The 22361-nt window shown below is 37.1% G+C and overlaps 2 protein-coding genes across 3 annotated transcripts; both read left to right on the top strand.

Annotated features, from left to right (window-relative positions):
- Positions 1-260: 260 nt before the first annotated feature.
- Positions 261-9887, top strand: LOC113500090. Of its 2 annotated transcripts, none has more exons than XM_026880763.1 (3): positions 261-828; positions 1227-2270; positions 8613-9887. In XM_026880763.1, exons 1-3 carry the CDS (start codon positions 687-689, stop codon positions 8645-8647), a joined length of 1221 nt encoding a protein of 406 aa, XP_026736564.1. In that variant the 5' UTR covers positions 261-686; the 3' UTR covers positions 8648-9887. The 2 variants fall into 2 exon arrangements, with proteins under 2 accessions (XP_026736564.1, XP_026736563.1); XM_026880762.1 differs by lacking the exon at positions 8613-9887 and adding an exon at positions 3542-3835 and having other exon boundaries at positions 262-828.
- Positions 9888-9928: 41 nt separating this feature from the next.
- Positions 9929-11528, top strand: LOC113500091 (zinc finger BED domain-containing protein 1-like). Its single transcript, XM_026880764.1, has one exon. The coding sequence runs from the start codon at positions 10344-10346 to the stop codon at positions 11460-11462; it is 1119 nt and encodes a 372-aa protein (XP_026736565.1). The 5' UTR covers positions 9929-10343; the 3' UTR covers positions 11463-11528.
- Positions 11529-22361: the final 10833 nt, after the last annotated feature.

The raw sequence follows: 22361 nt of genomic DNA, 5'->3' as shown, positions 1-22361 counted from the left end.
TCTGACATTTTTCCTTCGACGTCTTCAGAACCTATCTCATCATCCCTCGCCTCTACCAGTGTAGCAAACTCACAATCACAAGCCATATCTGCTTCGGTACCAACTAACGACGAGCCCCCAGCTAAGAGGCTAAGGCAAACCAGATTGGCTGTCCCTGCCAAGTTAAAGCCAAAATCGGGAGATGATGCTTTGCTAAATATGGTAATAATGGACTACCAGCCTTTCCAATTGGTAGAAAATAAAGGGTTCCGGAAATTTACTCATACCCTAAACCCGGACTATGTAATCCCTAGTCGTAAGAATTTAGTGCAAATGCTAGAGGAAAAATATACAATTTGTTCTGGACAAGTCAAAAAACAATTACATCACATCGAATACATAGCTATTACCTCCGACATTTGGACTTCTGATAGCAATAAAAGTTTTATCAGTGTAACCGCACATTATGCTACGCAGCTTAATTCGACGCGATTTCAATTTTACTAGTTGTAGCAACACTTCCAAGCTACTAGCCTTGCACGTTATTTAAAGCAGGGAAACAAAAAATAACGACTGGTATCACTGTCCAGCCACATTATCTATGTTACCCCGCCTTGACTCATTGACATTTTCGTGCTCAGAGCCTTCGCACGTTGGTTTTTTAAATTTTTTAAAAAAAGTATAGAATTTTAATAAAAACGTGACAAATGGGAAGAAGGAAGAGAAAATCGAATAAGGATGACGAAGAAGAGATACGCAGAAAGATAAGGAAGTTAGAAAAAAAGTTACATGAGCCGACAAGAAAACGTGTTATGCGTCTACCGTCAAGTTCGAGTGATGAAAACCAGGGTAAGTCCTATATATGATGCGAGATACCGCTATGGGTTTCCTCTGTCATATTAAATTAACAATTATGCTCAAAAGATTATGATGCGAGATACCAGTATGGGTTACCTCTGTCATATCTTTAGAATAGCTATTATTGAATGATAAAATACGAGATACCGAAATGGGTTACCTCTGTTTTCTTATATTCCTATTTTTAAATGTTATGATACGAGATACTATTTTTGGGTTACCTCTTTCATAATTCAGATTAATAAGTTGTCCATAACAACTTTTTATTTGGCTACATAAGATTAAAAGAAAATTTTATTAATTTTTCTTTAAGACCTACCCTCGCTTTAATTAATGGGATTATGAGTTACATATAAAATTAAATGTAACATTACAAACGTAATTTTCAGAAGCCACTCAAGAAGAGACGGAAGATAGGAGAATAGAATATGACACGCTTCATGATATGGTACCGGATACCTTACCTTTTACCACTGATACGCCTGAATATGGTGATTTAATCCAAACGGTTAACACAGGGCCTCCCATTCCTTTAACTGAAGAGTTGCCTGGTTCACCAAAGAAACAGGTCGAGAGTGAAAAATCAGAAACGAATGACTTGGAATTGGAAGGCAGTATACTATCTTTGTTAGGCGAAGCTCCTGAGATAAATACAGACCTAGGACCTCCCGTCCATAAGGATATTGCAGCCCGATGGCGGGAGGTCCTTCAAAAAGGGTTAAAAGAAGTTAACAGGGATGAGATTATAAAAAACTACCCTATACCAAATAACTTAGATTTACTAATACCACCAATATTAAATCCAGAGGTAAGGGCTGCCTTACCAGAGGGGTTAGTAAAGAGAGATCTATCAATTTGCTACCGACAAAAGGAGATGGGTGTGTCATTATCAGCACTTAGCAAATCAATGTATATGCTAATATGTGAGGCAAATAATTGCCTAACTGATAACAAATCTGCAACATTAAAACCTCTAAGCGACGCATGTCGGTTGTTATGTGACTTATACCAGACGGAGACTAAAAGAAGGAGATTATATATAATTAGTTCGATTAACGTAAAGATGAAAGAAATAATAACTGACACAGTACCCGGAAAATATCTTTTTGGTGATAACATATGTGAAAAATTAAAGGCAGCCCAATCAATTGACAAATCTGGACAAATGTTAAAGGCAATACAAAACAGGCCTTTTTTGAACACCAAGAATATAGTTACACCTAATGTTAGGACTTTAAACTCCAAGATCCCATATCGGAGAGGGGCGGCGCGTACCAATATGGGGAGGCAACGCAGGAGCGAGCAGCACCAGCGCCAGCACCAGCGAGCAGCCGCCAGCGCTATTATCGGCGCAGCTCACCACCGCCGCCGCCGCCGCCTCCGGCGTCGAGGCAACGGCAGCGACATCAGCGACGTTGATGCCAGACTTGGAGGTACAGTATGCAGGCCGATTGGCTTTCTTCTCTAAACAATGGGAAATGATAACCAATGATCCGCTAATATTATCTTGGCTAGAAGGTTATAAGATCAGTGGCGTAGCGTGGGTGGGGCGGAGGGGGCGGCCCGCCCCAGGCGGCAGCCCGCGGGGGCGGCAAAATGTCGCCGTTGAAGCGGGTTGAGATCTGATCTATGATTCATTCATTTCATTACACAGTATAATTTTCCATTTTTATATAAAATTTTGCGCACAAAGGATTTTTTAAAATTTATTTAAAAGAAAAATTGCTAAATTACTGACAGAGCTCTTTATAAGGTTTGTTTGTTTACATACGAACGGCAACATCGCATCACGCCGCGCCGCCCGCCCGCCACGCCGGCGAGGCAACGCGCGCGAACCGAGTTGATCTGAATCTGAAATCTTTTGTTTTACGAGTCGGCCCGTGTCGATGCCTCTCTTTCGCACTCATTGAATTAGTACTACGCATTCATTTGTAGGTACTTTGTTTGTTTTAGTGCATCGTGAAGTGCCATTACGCAATCACGCATTACTCGTATGTTTGTTTTGCGAGAGTTTTGGATACGGAACGAAAGTTGTTTTGATTGTGTTTCGATCTTTTAAATACTATTGAATCTTCTAAAACTAAACATTTAGATCTTTACCCAATCTTTGAATTAGTTTTTGAAAATGAAAAGAGTCAAAGAAAGCGGTGCGGAATTCCGCAAAAAAAGGGCTAAGAAAGCAGCAGATGCGAAAAAGTCTCAAGGTGCATTACTGAAATATTTCAGTTCTAGTTCTGGTTCGAAAGCCACGTTAACGTCTTCGGTGGCATCCTGCAGCAGCGGAAGTGATTCCAGTGTAAGTAGATATATGATTCCTCCATCTAGAATCGTGTGTGGCCTAGAATTACTCCAGTTATTTTAGACATTTTATTGGCTGGGTCGCTCGCAATAAATTGCAAGGTTCTTTATCTAAAGTAAAAAATCAAAATGTGTATGTATGTGCGTTTGTTTTTAGTTGTCAGCTCTATAGCCTAAGCCGCTAAACAAAATAAGATGAAATTTTGTATTGGGAATGTTTTGTAAATGTCTAGGAATATTTTCTTTGTTTTTTGATCACTTGATTATTTATGATAGGTAACATAATTTTTCATTTAGCCGCGCCGTCACCAAAACCACTTTTGTTTTGTGATAGTTAAAATACTTATTTGAAATTCTAACGTGTCTTCTAGCCAATATTCATGAGAATACATAACTTATTTTACAGGCACAAGAAGAAGACGTGCCTGGCGTCGCAGTTGGAAGTAGTTCTGGTCCCACCACAGAGCAGGGTCAAGACGAAGTCGACTCACCAGATGTGCCTCAAGCATCTAGTCATAAGCCTGCAGAAAAAGTGAATGTTGCCAAAGAAGACATAATTGAAATCGTGCCTTCTGCTCCTGCCGAAGTCAAAGATGTGAATCTCGACGATGTAGGTTGCTGGCCTTCTCCTATGACCGACGAAGTCAGAACGCTTCTAGTACGTCGCGGGTCTGACTCAGTACAGCACATCGATTCCAAATTTGCCGATGTTGTTCGCTCAGGGACTTCAACGAAAGGCGGTACCCGAAAACTAACCAAAGAGTGGTTCTACAAACCATTATCTAATGGCGAAAAGGTTCTCCGAACATGGCTGGTGTACTCGCCTCTGAAGCAGTCTTTGTATTGTTTTTCTTGCAAGCTGTTTGGCAATTCCGGCTCGAACTTCGCATCTGAAGAAGGATTCAACAAATGGTGGAAGCTAAATCCAAGAATCGGAGACCATGAAAATAACCTGGGCCATGAACAGAGCTTCTTGAAATGGAAGGAGTTGGAAGTTCGCCTGAACTGTAAAGCAACCATCGATCAGAAACAACAAGAAGTTTTCGAAAGTGAGGAGAAGAAATGGAGGGATGTATTGTACAGGTTGCTGAATATTATCCAGTTCTTAGCCAAACAGAATCTGGCCTTCAGAGGACATCGAGAAGACATTCGAGGAGATGATAGTGGCAATCGCGGGAACTTTCTAGAGTTAGTGCACCTCCTAGGTAAACACGATCCTCTTCTAATGGAACACCTGACAAAGATAAAGCTGGGAGCAAGAGTGTCAGTTTCATATCTGTCTCCAGAAACCCAGAATGAATTTATAAATTTACTGGGACAGCAAGTTCGATCCACCATCATCCGTCGTATTCAAAAAGCTAAATATTATTGCGTAATCTTCGACAGTACACCAGACATCTCCCACAATGACCAAATGAGCCAAGTTCTGCGATACGTACATATCGAAGGAGAAAAAGTCGCTGTGGTAGAATCTTTCATTGACTTCTTCCAACCAAAAGGAAAAAATGCAGAAGATCTCAGCAACGATATAATCGCGAAGATAACATCAGACGGACTGGACATACAGAATCTGAGAGGACAGGCTTATGACAATGCTGCCACAATGTCAGGGATCCACAATGGAGTTCAAGCCCGGATTAAAGCACTAAATCCGAAAGCTCTATTCGTTGCATGCACAAACCACTCACTAAACTTGGCTGGGGTACACGCTGCTTCTGAATCAGTGAATTCGGTGACGTTTTTTGGAATTCTAGAGAAGCTATTTGCCTTCTTTTCTGCATCAACTGTTAGATGGAACGCTTTGGTTGCCGTCACAGGTCAAGCAGTGAAACGAGTCACTGAAACGCGTTGGAGCGCTAGACATGTAGCTGTCAAGATGCTTAAAAATAAGTTTGAGGGAGTTCTTGAGGTACTGGAACAATTAACAGATTCATCTCAAACTTCCGAAACAAGGTCGGGAGCCAGTCTTCTCCTGACAGCCATGCAGTCATTTAACTTCCTAACTTTTCTTGGCTTTTGGGCTGCAGTGCTACCTGAAGTAGATGACGCACAGATTTACCTGCAGCAACGAGGACTAAGTGTGGATAAGTGTGCTCAGAAACTCTGCGCTTTGAAAACCCTCTTAGTGGAAAGTAGAGACCGTTTAGTGCAAGAAGCAATTGACTTTGCTAAGACTCTTTGCGAAAAACTCGGAATCGAACTCAAAACGAGAAGAATTCGCAGGAAAAAACGCATGCATGGCGATGAATCTTCTGCAGATGCAGCTTTGTCTCACGAGCAGGAAATCCGTCGAGAGGTGTTCGCATCATTGGACAAGATCATTCAAGAAATGACGACTCGATTCCAGCAAATTCAAGAAATATCGGACAAGTTCGGATTTTTGATGCCAGCAAAACTTTTGGACAGCAAGTTCGAGTGTGATCTTTCCCATGTATTAGAAGACATCGACAAGGACGAGTTTCAGATGGAGCGGAAGCGTCTCCAGCAATTTATTGCCTGTTCTGAATCAGAGGAAGATATAAGTGGTAAAGGACCACTGGAGCTCCTCCAGTTCATTCAAAAACTGAATCTCGGAATTTCGGTTCCAAATATAGTCATCTTGATTCGTATATATTTGACTTTGGCGATTAGTGTGGCAAGCTGTGAGAGAAGTTTTTCGAAGTTGAAGCTAATAAAAAATTACCTCAGATCTACTATGAGCTCCGCTAGATTATCAAACTTGGCTATATTGTCGATTGAACAAGAATTGGCTGCTAATATTGATTTTGACAAAGTTATTTCTGACTTCGCTGCTCATAAGGCTCGTAGAATCCGCTTGTAAAACCGCTCATCCAATTTTTTCTTCAATAAAAAGTATCTCATTGCCTGTGCAATTTAATTTTAATTAAGCACCTATAGAATGGGGGCGGCAAAGTGGGTCTCCCGCCCCAGGCGCCAAAATGGCACGCTACGCCACTGTATAAGATCCCTTTCTTATCCAACCCTATTCGTGAGGATATGCCTTATACTATTTCACACTCCGATAAGGAGTTAGTGCATTATAATAAATGCATACAAAAATTAATTAATATAAATGCCATTTCAAAATGTGACCATGAAGAAAATGAATTTATTTCCACAGTATTTCTTGTTCCAAAACCCAATGGAGAAAATCGTTTTATATTAAATTTAAAATGTTTAAATAAGTTTGTAAAAACAATCCATTTTAGATTAGAAGACTATCGAACTGCATCAAAACTAATTTCATTAGGCTGCTTCATGGCTTCTATAGATCTTAAAGATGCATATTATTTATTACCTATACATGAATCACATAAAAAATATTTAAAATTTAAGTTTAATAATAATCTTTATAATTATAATTGTTTGCCGTTCGGATTAGCAACGGCCCCTTATGTTTTTACCAAGTTATTTATTTATTTATTTATTTATTTATTTAATAATCACACTAATCTACCATTACAGGTTACTTAACCTAATGCGGTAGCTAGGACTTAACAAAGGTTTTTATTAAAGGGTATTTATGTGAACTAGGGTTTCAAAGATTGAATTATTATGCACATAGTTGTTAAAACCAGTCATGGAATTTTGTCGTTCGAAAGGAATATTATGTGTTATTTATTTAGATGATATATTGATTTTTGGTAATTCCTTTCAAGAATGTAGCAAGAATGTTTTGACTATTAAAAACATTATTGAAAAATTAGGATTTTTTATAAATTATGAAAAGAGTTTTTTAACACCTTCAAAAGAATGTAAATATTTAGGATTTATTTTTGATTCTACAAGGATGATAATAAAATTACCCAGTGATAAAAGACATAAGATTTATAATTTAATTTTAAAGTTTTTAGATATGAAAAGGTGTTATTTACGTGATTATGCTAGGTTTATTGGAATATTAATATCGGCTTGCCCAGCAATGGACTATGCTTGGTTATATACTAAGAGATTTGAACGTTTTAAATTTTTATCGTTGTTAAAAAACTCTTCTTATGATCAAATAGTAAAAATTCCACATAATTTACGTGAAGATATGTTATGGTGGTTACAGCATATTAAGAACGATTATGCAATAATAAAAAATCAAGTTTATATGCGCGAAATATTCTCAGATGCATCGCTTACGGGATGGGGAGCATATTGTAATGATAATAGAGCTTTTGGGTATTGGACCAAAGAAGAAAGATTACAGCATATTAATATATTAGAACTCAAAGCAGCTTTCTTTGCTTTGAAATTGTATGCTAAGGATATTAATAATACGGAAATTCTTTTAAGGATAGATAATACTACAGCAATAGCATGTATTAATAAAATGGGTAGTGTACAATATCCACATCTTGAGGAAATTAGTCGTCAGATTTGGCAGTGGTGTGAAGACAGAAAGATTTTTATATTTGCGTCTTACATAAATACTAAAGATAATGTAGAAGCCGATGAGATGTCTAGAGTAGGATTCCGAGACACAGAATGGGAACTTGCAGATTATGCGTTTGATAAGATCGTCCATTCATTTGGCCGACCGAATATTGACTTGTTTGCAAGCAGAAATAATAAGAAATGTTCTACCTTTGTGTCTTGGAAGCAAGATCCTGATGCCTGGGCTGTAGATGCTTTTACGTTTTCCTGGTCTCGACTTCACTTTTACGCGTTTCCTCCTTTTTGTTTGATTTTAAAAATGTTACGAAAAATAATAAATGATAAGGCAGAAGGTATTGTAGTTATACCAAACTGGCCTACTCAATCATGGTACCCGTTATATCAGAGAATTAAGATTTCAGAAGAGATTGAAATGAAACTACTTTTACGGATTTTATCGCGGTTTAATTTTAGATTTTAGTTCCCGACGTTTCGAAACCTTTGCAGGTATCATGGTCACGGGCAGACTGAGATGGTGTTCGTCTTGACAGAAGATGTTGCTCGTTCTACCTTCATATTTGACCGCCGCTCAACGAAGTCTGCAGTCGCCGAACATGCTGAAGGTTCCAGCCATTATATTAGATTTGACCAACCACAGATCCTCGCTAAAGAATCCAAATTCCTACCTAGGATGTTTCGCGAGGCTATTGAGATTAAAAAACACCCTAATTTCAATAGAGAAGATGGCTGGAAGATATCACCTACTTGGGATCCAATAATAAATAAACTCAAGGCCAAACCCAAGAGCAGCGCTGCAAGACATCAAGACACAGTGAGCTCATACTGCGTAGGTCGGACCACAAATAATTAATTAAAATATGAAGGTAGAACGAGCAACATCTTCTGTCAAGACGAACACCATCTCAGTCTGCCCGTGACCATGATACCTGCAAAGGTTTCGAAACGTCGGGAACTAAAATCTAAAATTAAACCGCGATAAAATCCGTAAAAGTAGTTTCATTTCAATGTCTAACATTCGCGTAAACCTAAGAAACCACTATTTCAGAAGAGATTATTTTTTCACCAAATAAACATTTGCTCGTATCTCTTTTCAGATCGCATCACAGTCTTCACAAATCACTCGAACTAATTGCCGTGAAATTATCCGGAAAACATTTTTAGATCGACATCTTTCCTCAAGGTCTGTGGATATTATATTATCTTCGTTGTCTGATAATACCTATAAGCAATACAATGTATGTATTAGATCATGGATCAAGTATTGTGAGATTAATCATTTTTGTTATTCATCTGCGTCTGTTCCTGTAATTATACATTATCTTACGCAACTTTTTGATCAGGGAGCAAGGTATGGCACAATTAACTCTCATAGGTCAGCTATTAGTTTATTGATGGGCCATTCCATAGATGATGATAGATTAAGAAGATTTATGAAAGGAATATACAAATTAAGACCTCCTGCGCCAAGATATGATATTGTTTGGGAACCTAATATAGTTTTAGATTATTTAAGTCAATTTTGGCCTAATGAGAGTTTGAGTTTAAATGATATTTCTAAGAAAACAGTTACTCTTTTGGCTTTGGTAACGGCTCATCGTGTCCAGACAATCTCCCTTATCAAAATTAAAAATATAATTATTAATCAAGGAAATTATATAATTGTTAAAATATCTGATTTTATTAAAACTTCTAGACTAAATGAGAATCAACCTGTGCTAAAACTCCCTTTCTTCACTCCTCGGCCTGAAATTTGTCCAGCTTTAAGTATTATTCAGTATTTAAATAAAACTAGTTCGTTACGCAATTGTAACCAAGAAAAATTATTCTTAAGTTTAAAGAAACCTTATAGAGAGGTTTCATCTCAGACTTTAGGCCACTGGATTAAGACTACCTTGCATAATAGCGGTGTGGATACATCTATATTTAGTGCTCATAGTACTCGCCATGCATCCACAGCGTCTGCTAAAAAACTAGGAGTAAATATAGATATTATAAGAAAGACAGCTGGTTGGAGTGAAGCGTCTGGAGTTTTTGCCAAATATTACAATAAAGAAATTGTTAATGACCAAGAATGTTTCGCACGATCTATCTTAAATAACAATTGTTAAAAACAAAGGAATAAATAAATGATTATTTAAAAGTTTTTCGTATTATTTTTACTTAATCTACTTTAAACATCTACAACTAGTAAAATTGAAATCGCGTCGAATTAAGCTGCGTAGCATAATTTATGATCAAACGAACTTACCAAGTGAAGTTCGATCCAAATTATGCGAGCAGCTTAATTCGACGCGATTTAGGAGCTCCCACCCAAAAATTTATTATAGATAATTATTTATTTGAAATAGCCCTCCCAATATATAAACGTAAAAATAATACATCGCGTTCATATTTGTTTTTATTTATTAAAAAAAAAAAAAAAAAATTTATATAATTAAAAACAAATATGTTAAGGGCTTTAAACTAATGAGTCAAGGCGGGGTAACATAGATAATGTGGCTGGACAGTGATACCAGTCGTTATTTTTTGTTTCCCTGCTTTAAATAACGTGCAAGGCTAGTAGCTTGGAAGTGTTGCTACAACTAGTAAAATTGAAATCGCGTCGAATTAAGCTGCTCGCATAATTTGGATCGAACTTCACTTGGTAAGTTCGTTTGATCATAAATTTCATTGAATCAAGTATTTTAAGATCACTTGTAATTTCCACTGCCGAAATTGATAAAACGCACACTGCCGAGAATATTGCAAGCGCCCTACGCCATATTTTCAATGAATGGCAAATTGAATCGAAAATTGTTACCGTGGTCACGGACAATGCCGCGTCTATGAAAAAAGCGGTTAATGATTTTTTATTCAAAAGGAATCATTACTGTGTTGCTCATACCATCAACCTTTCAGTAAAAGATTGCATTGAGATCAAAGATAGAGACGCAGAAGAAGATCATAACAAGCCTCTTTTCGACTTAATAAATAAATGCCGGACTATAGTTACCCATTTTAAGCACAGCACCAAATCAAGCTACACTCTAATAGATATGCAGAAACAAATGAATTTAGAAATGTTGAAACTGAAACAAGACGTTCGCACAAGGTGGAACAGTACATTTTATATGCTGGAACGGCTTTTAAAATTAAAAATACCTCTATCCGCTACTATACCACTGCTAGACTCGCCTCCAAACAATTTAAACTCTAATGAATGGCTTTTGGTGGAAGACGCTGTTTTGTTGCTACAGCCCTTTGAAAAAATTACTTCTATTTTATCAGGAGAAGCGTATCCGACATTATCATCAGTAATACCTTTGGTGTTAGGATTACGCACCGCGATCTCCAAAAAAAATGTAAAAACGGAAACCGGAACGTTTTTGAAAAAAAAATTAATGGATGTGGTCGAAAAACGTCTCGGTGTGTACGAACTCAACAGGACGGCAGCCAAAGCAACAATCTTAGATCCAAGGTTCAAGAAAAAAGGTTTCTCCACTGAAACCAATGCAACCAATGCACAGATGTGGTTGATAGACGAATTGAAGGAAATTATTTCTATATGCACAACTGATGGACCAGTTATTTCTACAGCCGCAAGTGACAATACCATAAATGATTGTGATGACGAAACTGATGAAATTTGGGGCCCCATAGACAAAAAAATAACAGAATCCTCTCATCAAATGACACCATTTACTTCTGCAGCAAGTATGGTAAAACAGTTTATCGACTTACCATATTTGGACCGAAAAAGGGATCCAATAAAATATTGGGACGAAAATAAAACTTTGTTTCCGTTCTTGCATAAAATGGCACTAAAATATTTGTGCATACTTGCCACATCGGTACCTTCAGAAAGATTGTTTTCAAAAGCAGGCCTTTTGTGTAATGAACGGAGAAACAGGTTAGCTCCAAAGAAGATTGACCAAATATTATTCCTTAATAGCTATAACTATTAAAACGTTCCAATCCATTGTTATAAATATTTATTTTTATTATTACATTATATACACGATTATTTTTTAGATTATTTTTAAAAGAAGAAAACGTTTATGTTTGTTTAAACTTATATTTAATTTTGTTGTACTAAGAAATTTGTTTTTGTTCACACTTTTAATTTTAGCAAGTAGTTTGCTTTTGTTTGTACTTATATTTATTTTGTTTTTACTAAGAGGTTTGTTTAGTTGCTTTTTATTGATTTTAATAGTAATTATGTTTACACGATAAACACAACGTGTATTTAGCGATATCCTAACTACAAAATGGAAGACTGATTTATAGACTGTTAATTTTTTCATAGTTGTATGTGGATAGTTACTTGAATATAATAATAGGTATACGTATTTGATAATTCAAGTTATAAGGCTGATTTTTAACTTTTTGAAGACAAGTTTATTTTCTAAGTTTACTTGACTACAATTGCAATAAAAATATTGTAATTTTTAACACATTTTTAGTCTGAATACCTGTATGATTAAATTTTTTATTTACTGCAGCTCATTATTTTTTCTGATGACGTGATATCTTCAAACATAATTTTAAGAATAAACTACTTGATTACAGTTTTACGGAAAGTCATCTGATTTTGTTCTAAATACTTTTACTATATGTATAATAGGTACTTAAGAGAAGTTGGTTTCTTTCTCATATCTTATTTATAAATACTCATATGATTAATAATAAATAAACGCCTAATACACTGTTTTTCAGTCATCGATATTTTTTCCCATCCCTATTATTTATTACGATTTTAATTCGGGTACTCCTACCCGAATTACCGTATCGTAATACGGTTTATAACTTATAACGGGGTTCATGAACGAATGAATAATGTCATACAGTACTGGATGATTCGGTTTGGTTGAATCGGTTTGTAATTCGGTTTGAGCAAAATTATGATTCGGTTTAACCGATTTGAAAAAAATACGGTTTGACCCATCTCTAGTACAATGTAATGCTCTCTTATTCATCTGTCATCGACTAACAACTCTATTTAATCTAGGGAGGTTACTATTCTACCATAGACTATGAACCATAATAATCGATACTCAATATTCGACTAACCATATAACATCCTTCCCTTTTACATTATTTACTTGAGATTATACTGCACTACTGACTTATACATTTACTATAAGAACATTTAAGTTTACAAATCAAGTTACTTCCAAGCTAGATAATTAATAACAATTTCTTACTGAAGTTAACTATTAAATTCACAAGTGATGAAGACTCTTATTTTTTCTAAGTTACAATCAATCATATGAAAATACAAACTTCTTAATTATTAATTAAATTCTTATTATTCATGTAGATCTTACTGATGTATCAACTTATTAATTAAACAAAATCTTTAAGATAACCTGGTCTTTTAATCAATCTACCTGATCTGGATGCTCTACTACTCGATGCATCATTATTAGAAATAACTTGCCCTGAAGAATCCCTATCTCTAGGTGTCACATTAGTTTGTATGTCATGTCCTTGAATCTTTTGCCTCTCTACTTCTTGTCTCTCACTAACTTCACAATCTCCTTGATCTACTACCCTGCTCCTATCATGATATTTTCCTCCTTTAATCAACATTTTCCTATTCCTAGTTAAAATATTTCCCGACTCATTTCTTACTTGGTACGATCTAGGTCCACTACCTTTCCTTATCACTACTCCACTCTCATGAGGTTTCTTACTATTCTCATCCTGTATTTTAACAATTTCTCCTTCTTTCAACTCTGGTAAGTCTCTACTTCCTTTATTATAGTATTTTTTCTGAATTTCCTGTTTATTTAAAAGTTCTTGTTTATGTTTGTCCTTCCTATCCTGTTGTAAATCTAATTTTGGCAAAATTGTCTTAATGTTTCTATTGAATAACAATTCTGAAGGTGATTTCCCATCTGCTGTTACAGGAGTGTTTCTATACATTAACAAACCTAAGTAAATGTCTTTCTTATCATAAATTAGCTTTTTTAACAATTTCTTAACAGTTTGTATGTATCTTTCTGCTAATCCATTCCCTTGGTGATGTTTTGGACTTACTATCTTATGTTTAAAATTCCATTCTTTAGAAAAAGTTTTAAATTCACAGCTACTAAATTGAGTTCCTGCATCTGTATAAACTATATATGGAACACCATGTCTTGCTAGGATTTCTTTAATACTGTCAATTGTACTTGTTGCATATAAATTATTTAATGGTTGTATTTCTACATACTTACTATAAGCATCAACAATCAATATGTATGGTTTTGAATATAGAAAAAATATATCTATTGACAATATTTCCCATGGTTTTCTTGGAACTTCTTTCTCAATCATTGATTCTTTCCTATTAACATTCTGAAAACTTTTACATGTGTCACAATTTTGTATCAAATCTTCTATCTCTTTATTCATATTTGGCCAAAATACTGAATTTCTTGCTAATACCTTGGTTTTTTCTATGCCTAAGTGTGCATAATGTATTTTCTCTAATATTTCCTTTCTTTTTGATTGTGGTATTACTATGTTTCTACCTTTTACAATTAATCCTCTTATATTACTCAACTCATCTCGGTAACTATAGAAAATTTTTGCTTTACTATCTATTAATGACTTATTTTCTGGCCATCCTTCTAAGATATATTTATTTACTGCCATTAATTCTTCATCTTTAGCTGTTTCTAACACTAATTCGTTAAGTTTTTCATCTGATATTCTAAAACTTTCCATAATCATGGCTACATGTGTTTCTACTTTTAAATCTGAATTTTCTTCTGTTTCTGATAAATGTGATCTACTCAAATGATCTGCTACTAATAGTTCTTTACCTGGTTTATAATTTAACTCAAAAGAATAAGGCTGTAAAGCCATTCTCATTTTTTGCAATCTAGCTGGACATCTATTTAGTGGTTTAGAAAAAATTGCTACAAGCGGTTTATGATCAGTTTCTACTTTGAACTGACTTCCATACAAGTACTGATGAAACTTAGTTACTCCATATAAAATTGCTAAACATTCTTTCTCGATCTGACTGTATTGTTTTTCAGTTTCTGTCATTGCCCTAGAACCATAAGCTATAGGTTTTCCTTCTTGTAATATGACACTACCTAATCCTGCTTTGGAAGCATCAACGCTCAGTATAATATGCTTACTCATATCAAAATAACTCAAAACAGGTGGTTCGATTAATAATTTCTTCACATTCTTATATGCTTTATCTTGTTCAGTTGACCATACAAAAGGTACATCTTTCTTAATCAATTGCCTCAATGGTGCTGTTACCTCAGGCACATTGGGAATAAATCTCGCAACATAATTAATCATACCTAAAAACCTCAATAATTCTTTCTGAGTTTTTGGTTCTTTCATCTCTACTATAGCTTTTATTCTGTTCTGATCTACCTTAATTCCTTCTGTTGTTAATACATGTCCTAGGTACTTAACTTCTTTCTTTTTAAAATTACACTTCTTCCTATTAAATTTAATATTATATTCTTGTGCTTTTTTAAGTACTTGTTCTAATATTCTGTCATGTTCAGCTTCTGTTTTAGAATGTATCAAAATATCATCTATATAAAGTTCTACTCCATCAATATCTTTAAATATTTCACTAAATACTCTGTGAAAAACTTCTGGACTTGAAGCTAAACCAAAAGGCAACCTATTGAAATGAAATCTTCCAAATAGTGTATTAAATGTTGTTAAGTTTTTACTATTATTTGATAATTTTATCATCCAAAAGCCTTTATTTGCATCTAAGGTACTGAAATAATTACTTCCCTTTAACTTTGCTATTATTTCATCAACATTAGGTATCATCATTTGTTCTCTTTTAATTTGAGTATTTAAATATTGTGGATCTAAACAAATTCTCATAGCTCCATCTGGTTTAGTTGTCATAACTAATGAACTTACAAAATCTGTCGGACCTTCTGTCTTACTTATTATACCTAATTTTTCTAATTTATTTAATGGGAAATTATAAGTCTAGCCACAAAATTATTTATTGGACACGTGATTAAACTTCTAATTTTATAACTAAGCTACGGGAAAATGACATAACCTCTAATAAACTAATTCGTCTTTTTTACAACGCCAACTAAATATTCTATAGAAAGCGTCAAGTAAAGATCATCAGTTATTGTGACTTGTCCTTCTTATTTATACATTGCCACCTAATTTACTAACTCGGCCACGGATTTTACATCTCGTTACCATTTTACGTTTTATAGCTTCAACGCAATGTCCTCAAAAAAATACAGTTCAAGCTTCTACAGAAAGCATCATTTATTATAACTTAGCATGTAAAATAAATACATCATATTCTTTTATCGTGAAAATAGTCACTGCGTGATTTGGCGCGAGTACGCGAGACGACAGCGACCGGCCATTTGCACCAATCAGAGAGCGCCATTCGATTCATGCAACGACGAGTTGAGTTGATCACGTGTAATTGTTATTTTCGACGAGTAATAATTAGTTATGACGTCTAAAAGTGAAAATGAAGTACCACTGTACTGTTCTGACGAGGAATCGCAAGAAGAAGCTCAGCCGTCGAAAAAAAAGCGAGGTGAATCTAAGAACTGGATATTTGTAAACAAATTTTCGTGTGTAAGTTTTGCCGAAGAAGCCGTGAGTGCAGAAAAGACGTGGGCAGTACGCACTACACATATTACCATAGAAGGAAAAAAACGATTTTATAGATGCAACAAAGTACCACGTAAAGGAGTACAGTGTGCTGCAGAAATATATTTGCTATTTGAGGCGGATACAGAGGCAGTGTTACTTTATAGCACAGATTGCGAACATAATCACGATTCTGTTAAGAAAAACTACCATTATGGTATTTGCGACGAAACAAAATCTGAAATTAATAAACTGTATGACCTGCACCTAAGGCTAAAACCGAAATCAATCTTGGAGCATTTGAAGAAAAACTCCGAACTTAAAATACCTACAAAACGGCAGCTTTATAACTATTTAGCAGATCGCCGGCGTATCAAATATGGACCATCCACAATTTCTTTAGGTGAGCTGGAAAAATGGATTATTAATCATACAAATGTTCCAGACAACGAGAACGAAGTCTTTGTGATAGCCTATTATATTTTAGAAAGTGATCCACCTAGTTTTCGCATCGTATTATCTACTAAGAATTTGTTGAAACAATGTATTTCTGCTGACATTCTGCATGCAGATGCAACATATAAATTGATTTGGCAAGGGTATCCTGTATTGATAGTAGGAACAACCGATAAAAACAGAAAATTTCACCCCATTTGCTTGTCAGTATCTACAAATGAATGTAAGGCTGATTTAACAATGTTTCAAGGAGTAAAGAGCAATCTTTTGTCAATTTTTTCTCATACTTATGAACCGAAGATCCTAGTTTGCGACGCGGCAAAAAATATACAGAATGCATTTCGTGATGTGTTTGGAAAAGAATGTTAGAAAGTATTATTTTATAATGGTAACATCAAATAAACATGCTGCGCCACCTGTTGTAAGAAATAAGTACCTATCTTTGTCTGTGGTGTTTATAACCTGTCTTATGATTTTTTTTGAATAAAGTCTGTCCGCCATTGGGTATCAAACGAACAAGTCGTTTCTTTTTTATTAGATTAGGTTATGGGCCCAGTCGCGCCCTATAGGTTAATTCTAAAAAGTTTTGTTTTAGGTTAGCTAGCATAGGAGTAGGTGCGGCAGTGATAATCGCCAGATAAACATTATAAGTGATAAAATTAAAAATGGCTTCGAACTCTTTTTTGACCAACGTGCCTAAATTGAGAGGTCGTGAGAACTATCACGAATGGGTGTTTGCAGCGGAGAATATGTTGGTGTTGGAAAACATGGAGAAATATATAAAGCAAGAATCAACGCTAACAGAAGATGCAAAAGCCAAAGCCAAGTTAATTTTAACTATCGATCCGTCGCTGTATGTCCACATTAAAGAAGCTAGATGCACAAAGGATTTGTGGCAGAAATTGCAAGCTATGTTCGATGATTCCGGTTTTGCGAGAAGAATCAGTTTATTGCGTAACTTGATCTCGATTCGACTTGATACGTGCGATTCGATGACTACCTACGTCACGCAATTAATTGAAACCGCTCAAAAATTATCAGGAACGGGCTTTAAAGTGGATGACGAGTGGATCGGCTGTTTGATGTTGGCGGGTCTACCTGAAAAATACTACCCAATGATAATGGCCATAGAACATTCGGGAATCGCCATTACGGCAGACGTCGTGAAGACAAAGCTTTTCGATATGGCGGGTGACAATGCAGAAACCGGTAATGCATTTTTGAGCAGAGGGCAGCACAGTCGTGCTAGCAGCGGTCATGTTGCCAGACATGCGAAGAATCTAGACCTGTGTCGATCGATCATTTGTCGTAACCCGGGTCGATCGTGACCCACTCGTATGGTGATCGGGTTAAAAAGATTCGATCATTTCGATCATTCGGGTCGCAGTTCGTTTATATAAAATAACCGATTGAGGTATGCTGATATTATCTGTGTGTTGTGGTGTAATTATTGCCTGATGCCGTTCGACGTTCGATTTGAAGAAAATCAACTTTTAGGGATAAAAAATAAAATAAAAGTAATAAAAAAAAAGAAAATAAATTTTATTGGTATTGAGCATTCACTCCAAATTGTGGTTCAAAAATAAAATTTGAGAGGCTTTTTTCGGCTTTAACGAGCTTCTTTTATTAGTAATTGTCATTCCGGCCTTTGAAAATATCCTCTCACATGGTACTGATGTTGCCTGCAAACATAATCGACGCTTCATTAAAGTGTATAAATGTGGATAAAGGAGACGACGCTCATTCCACCACTTTAGCGGATCATCCGTTCTTTTTATAAGTGGTTCGTTTATATATTTGTCTAGTTCCACTATGCTTGCAGCTGTAGGGTTTTTAATTATCTCATTTTCCACTTCTTTATCAAATGACGCCCAGATGTTGCCAGAAGTAGAAGGTTGCGGCGGCAGGTTATCTTGAACTTGTAAAAGTGTCGCATCTTCTCGCGCACACAACCCACGAAGTCTTCCTTTGATAGATTTCATGCAGTTATCATATTTTTTTATCACTTTGTTAGTAAATGCATGCTTTTTAAAGCGGGGGTCGAGAAATGATGCTTCTGCAGCCAAAACGTTACCCTCTACATCAAAAAAGCGTTCGTTAAGCTGTTTATTAAGAGTTCGAAGTAATTGATCATATTCGTCAGGTTGTGCAGAAGGAGCATTCTCGGCAATGCAATTTTCGACATGTGTTTTCATAATTTTTACCAGCACCAACACTTTCGACATAGAGACCGACTTTTCAGCGCTCATTTCTTCCGTCACATCATAAAATATTTTTAAAACTTTAACGCATTTTTCTATGAGCAGCCAATCATCCATCGTCAAGGTATTAAGACGGGGTTGTTCGATAGCTAGCGTACTTATGACAGCATCTTTAATTTTAAGCAATCTTTGAAGCATGTCATACGTGGAATTCCACCTAGTTACAACGCTCTGTTTCAGTTTCAGGGGACGTAATTCCATTTGGTTTTGCATAGCCGTCAGTTTGCTCTCAGCTGATGAGCTATGTTTGAAATATTGTACAATTGCTTTAACTCGATCTAATTGTCTTTTAATATTATTTAAGCTATGTTGAACTACGAGGTTTACTGTGTGAGCGAAACAAGGGAAATGGCGCCAACTTGTTAAGTGAACGGCTGCCACAATATTTGCCGCATTATCTGTTATTATTCCTGTAATTTTATTTGATATGCCCCATGCTTCAACTTCATTTATCAAAAAATTAAATAAGTTTTCTGCCGTGTGCCGTTCGTCAAATTCAATGCAACCTAATAAAACCGACTTAAGCAACGAATTCTGGTCAATATAGTGAGCTGTCAGCGCAACAAAACTCGTGTTACTTGTAGATGTCCAGCCATCAGCGGTTAAGCATATCGCATCAGCTTCTGTTTTTAACTGTAGTAGAACTTTATCTTTGGTCGTTTGATAAAGTTTAGGTATTAAGCTGGAAGATATAGTTTTGCGCGTAGGTAATGTGTATGTGGGCAATATAGATTTAAAAATATTTTTAAATTCTTCCTCTTCAACTATTGCAAACGCATGATAACCCTTGACTATAAATTTTACAATTTGTTCATCAAGCTTCTTTGACTTGCTAATTGGTAATGGTCTCGTAGACACAGTGAAATGATTGATTTTTGACTGAACTTGCAATTGCGTGGTTTGGCGAACGAATGGGGTTGCCGCCGCCGGTGCAGTTTTATCACATGGAGAAGGTACTAACTCACTTAGTGTAGAAGTAGTAGGCACACTATCTGTTCTTATAGCGTTTGATTCTATACATCTCGGTAGGCCAATCTGTGCTTGGGGATGTTCACTTATAAGTTGCTCAATAGATACAGTCCCATGTAGTTTTTTCATATGCCTAGTTAAATTACCTGTGCCACCACCAGAATAGCTGATAATTTTCGAGCAGTACTCACATTTTGCCTTATCTTGGTTTATTACAGAAAAATGATTCCAAATTTTACTCCTTTTCTTAGCCAGATCTGACATTTTAAGTTATTGGGTAATGACAAAATAAAAAAATAACACGACTAAAACTAAATTTGTACAGTTAAATTCGGTAAGCTAACGTTAATTTCAATTCACATTCACATTCAGACATTCATGCAAAATACATAAACACCAACACCAAACAGTTTCCCTATTTTAATAAGCAATCACTCGCAATATATAATGTCTTAAAAACCACTAAAACAAGCAAACAAAACAACACCTGAATATTGCGATCCGATCTTTACATTCGTGTCACGACTCGCGGGTCATAAGTTACTAGTGCAACTGATCGGATCTCTTCATACAAAATTCAATCACTCGATCGATAGCTTGCGGCTCAGCGTCGTGACCGAACCGACTGATCCTGTACAAACCGGTTTCTTTTGGAGAAAGAGTGAGGTGAATGAAAGTGCAACATCATGTATGTAAACGAAAGAGATAGAAGACATTATGCTTGTTACGTCGTGTTGTGGCCTTGACTGCACGACTCAATCGATTGTACGAGCACGCAATTAGTTACCATAATGGAATGGAAATAAAGTCCAATTTAGTTTATTTTGTTACCTGATAATCGAGTCAAATAAGATCGGGTTCTTTTGAGATACGTGATTCTGTCACTTGGACACAGGTTGCGATCGAATCAAAAAGATTCGATCAATCGTGATCGACACAGGTCTAGAAGAATCATCATGGCGGATTTAGTCATGGCGGCGCAGTGTCAGTTCAGCCAGTGTCTATGGCCGGCTCAAATGTAAACAAATCTGAGAAAAATATTAAATGTTACCGATGCAAGCTATTTGGGCACTACAAATCACAATGCAAACAGAATAATTCGCAAATAAAGAAGACACATGCGTTTTCGGCTATTTTCCTGAACGGAAATTATAGTAAAGATGACTTTTACTTGGATAGTGGTGCGAGTCGTCATATGATAACCGACGTAAACAAGATGAAAAACGTGTGCTATACGCCGAGTATTCCGGAGATAACGGCAGCAAATTCAAGTGCTATGCCGGTATTGTGCTCAGGTGATGTGGATATACTTTTTTTTTTTTTTTTTTTTTTTTTCCGGGGTGAAACGCTAATGTCTTCAACCCACGTCGAGGGCACGGCGTGGGGATATGTCGGACTTCCACCGACTAAAAACACCCCGGGCCCCTTCTACTGCTTTAGCCAGAGTCACGGGATCGCTCGCGCATACTCTGCGCGACTCTGGCTGGCTCTAGTCCTTTGGACTCCTTCTCAAGGGATGGGTGTAAAAAGCCCACCCCTCACTCCTCATAAAAACGGGTGCGCAGGACGACGCGCCCGTCTCCTTCTTGGCCTGCTGGCTGATCGAGTGTCAGGGTGCCCTCCCTGCCACCCGCAGGCCCGACCTTACGGTGGCCGTAGGTCGTTTTGTCGTTGCCGCCTGGGACGTCTGCGTCGCGATGGGATATCGCTCGACGATTCCCTCACGCGTTCCGCAGCTTCCTTGGTCGTCATGGTGTTTTCGCAGTAGTCTGCTACTGCCTGCCAGGCGCACTCACTCCGTACCATGGCCGAGATCACATCTGTGAGTGACAGAGCCGGTTCGCCGATTTTTGCGACTAGGTCGCGCCTATTGTTTGCCCACGCCGGGCAGACCAGCAAAGTGTGCCTTGCATCGTCCTCTGGGGCCTCACAGTGGTGGCACTCTTCTGTTGGCTCACGTCCGATCCGACACAGGTACTTACCGAAACAGCCATGGCCGGTCAGCACCTGTGTCAGTCGGTATGTAAGAGCTCCATGCCGCCGCTCCAACCAGTCCCAGAAGACGGGACGGATGGCAGCTATGAGTTCATGCCCAGCGGTGGGACTCTGTAGGCTATAGAACCAGTCTGTCAGTGCCGCCATTCGCAATTCCTCCCTCCTTTCCCTCAAAGATAGCTCGTTGCTCTGGGTTTCATCTTGGCTTCGCCACGCGTAGAGCTGTGCTAATATTCTAGCCTCAAACTTCCAGGGCAGCGTCTGTGCGAGGAGTGTCGCCGCTTCCCCTGATATCGTGCGATACCCCCTTATAACTCTGACGGCCAACGCACGCTGTGGTTTCTGTAGCAAAGCAGCTTTGCGGACCGTCAGGTTATTTCCCCAAATTGGGGCGCCGTATAAGGCCATGGATCGCACGATCCCGGTATACAGTTTCCTGCACATAGCGTTTGGGCCACCCAGGTTGGGGAGTAATTGGGATAGTGCCCCTGCTGTACGAACAAGTTTGGGTGTCAGAGCTTTCAAGTGAGGCCCGAAATCCCACCGGCTATCAATGATGTGGATATACTGACT

The sequence above is a fragment of the Trichoplusia ni genome, chromosome 13 (assembly GCF_003590095.1).
Source record: "Trichoplusia ni isolate ovarian cell line Hi5 chromosome 13, tn1, whole genome shotgun sequence".
Classification (NCBI taxonomy): Eukaryota; Metazoa; Arthropoda; class Insecta; order Lepidoptera; family Noctuidae; genus Trichoplusia; species Trichoplusia ni.
This window is presented reverse-complemented; position numbering and strand designations above follow the sequence as displayed.

What these genes read in the sequence shown, in the direction of transcription:
- LOC113500091 (XM_026880764.1), top strand. Translation starts at nt 10,344, where the DNA reads ATGAAAAAAGCGGTTAATGATTTTTTATTCAAAAGGAATCATTACTGT.
- LOC113500090 (XM_026880762.1), top strand. Translation starts at nt 687, where the DNA reads ATGGGAAGAAGGAAGAGAAAATCGAATAAGGATGACGAAGAAGAGATA. An exon ending in TTCGAGTGATGAAAACCAGG is followed by an intron (nt 829 to 1,226) that starts GTAAGTCCTATA and finishes CGTAATTTTCAG; the next exon opens with AAGCCACTCAAGAAGAGACG. An exon ending in CGTTGATGCCAGACTTGGAG is followed by an intron (nt 2,271 to 3,541) that starts GTACAGTATGCA and finishes CTTATTTTACAG; the next exon opens with GCACAAGAAGAAGACGTGCC.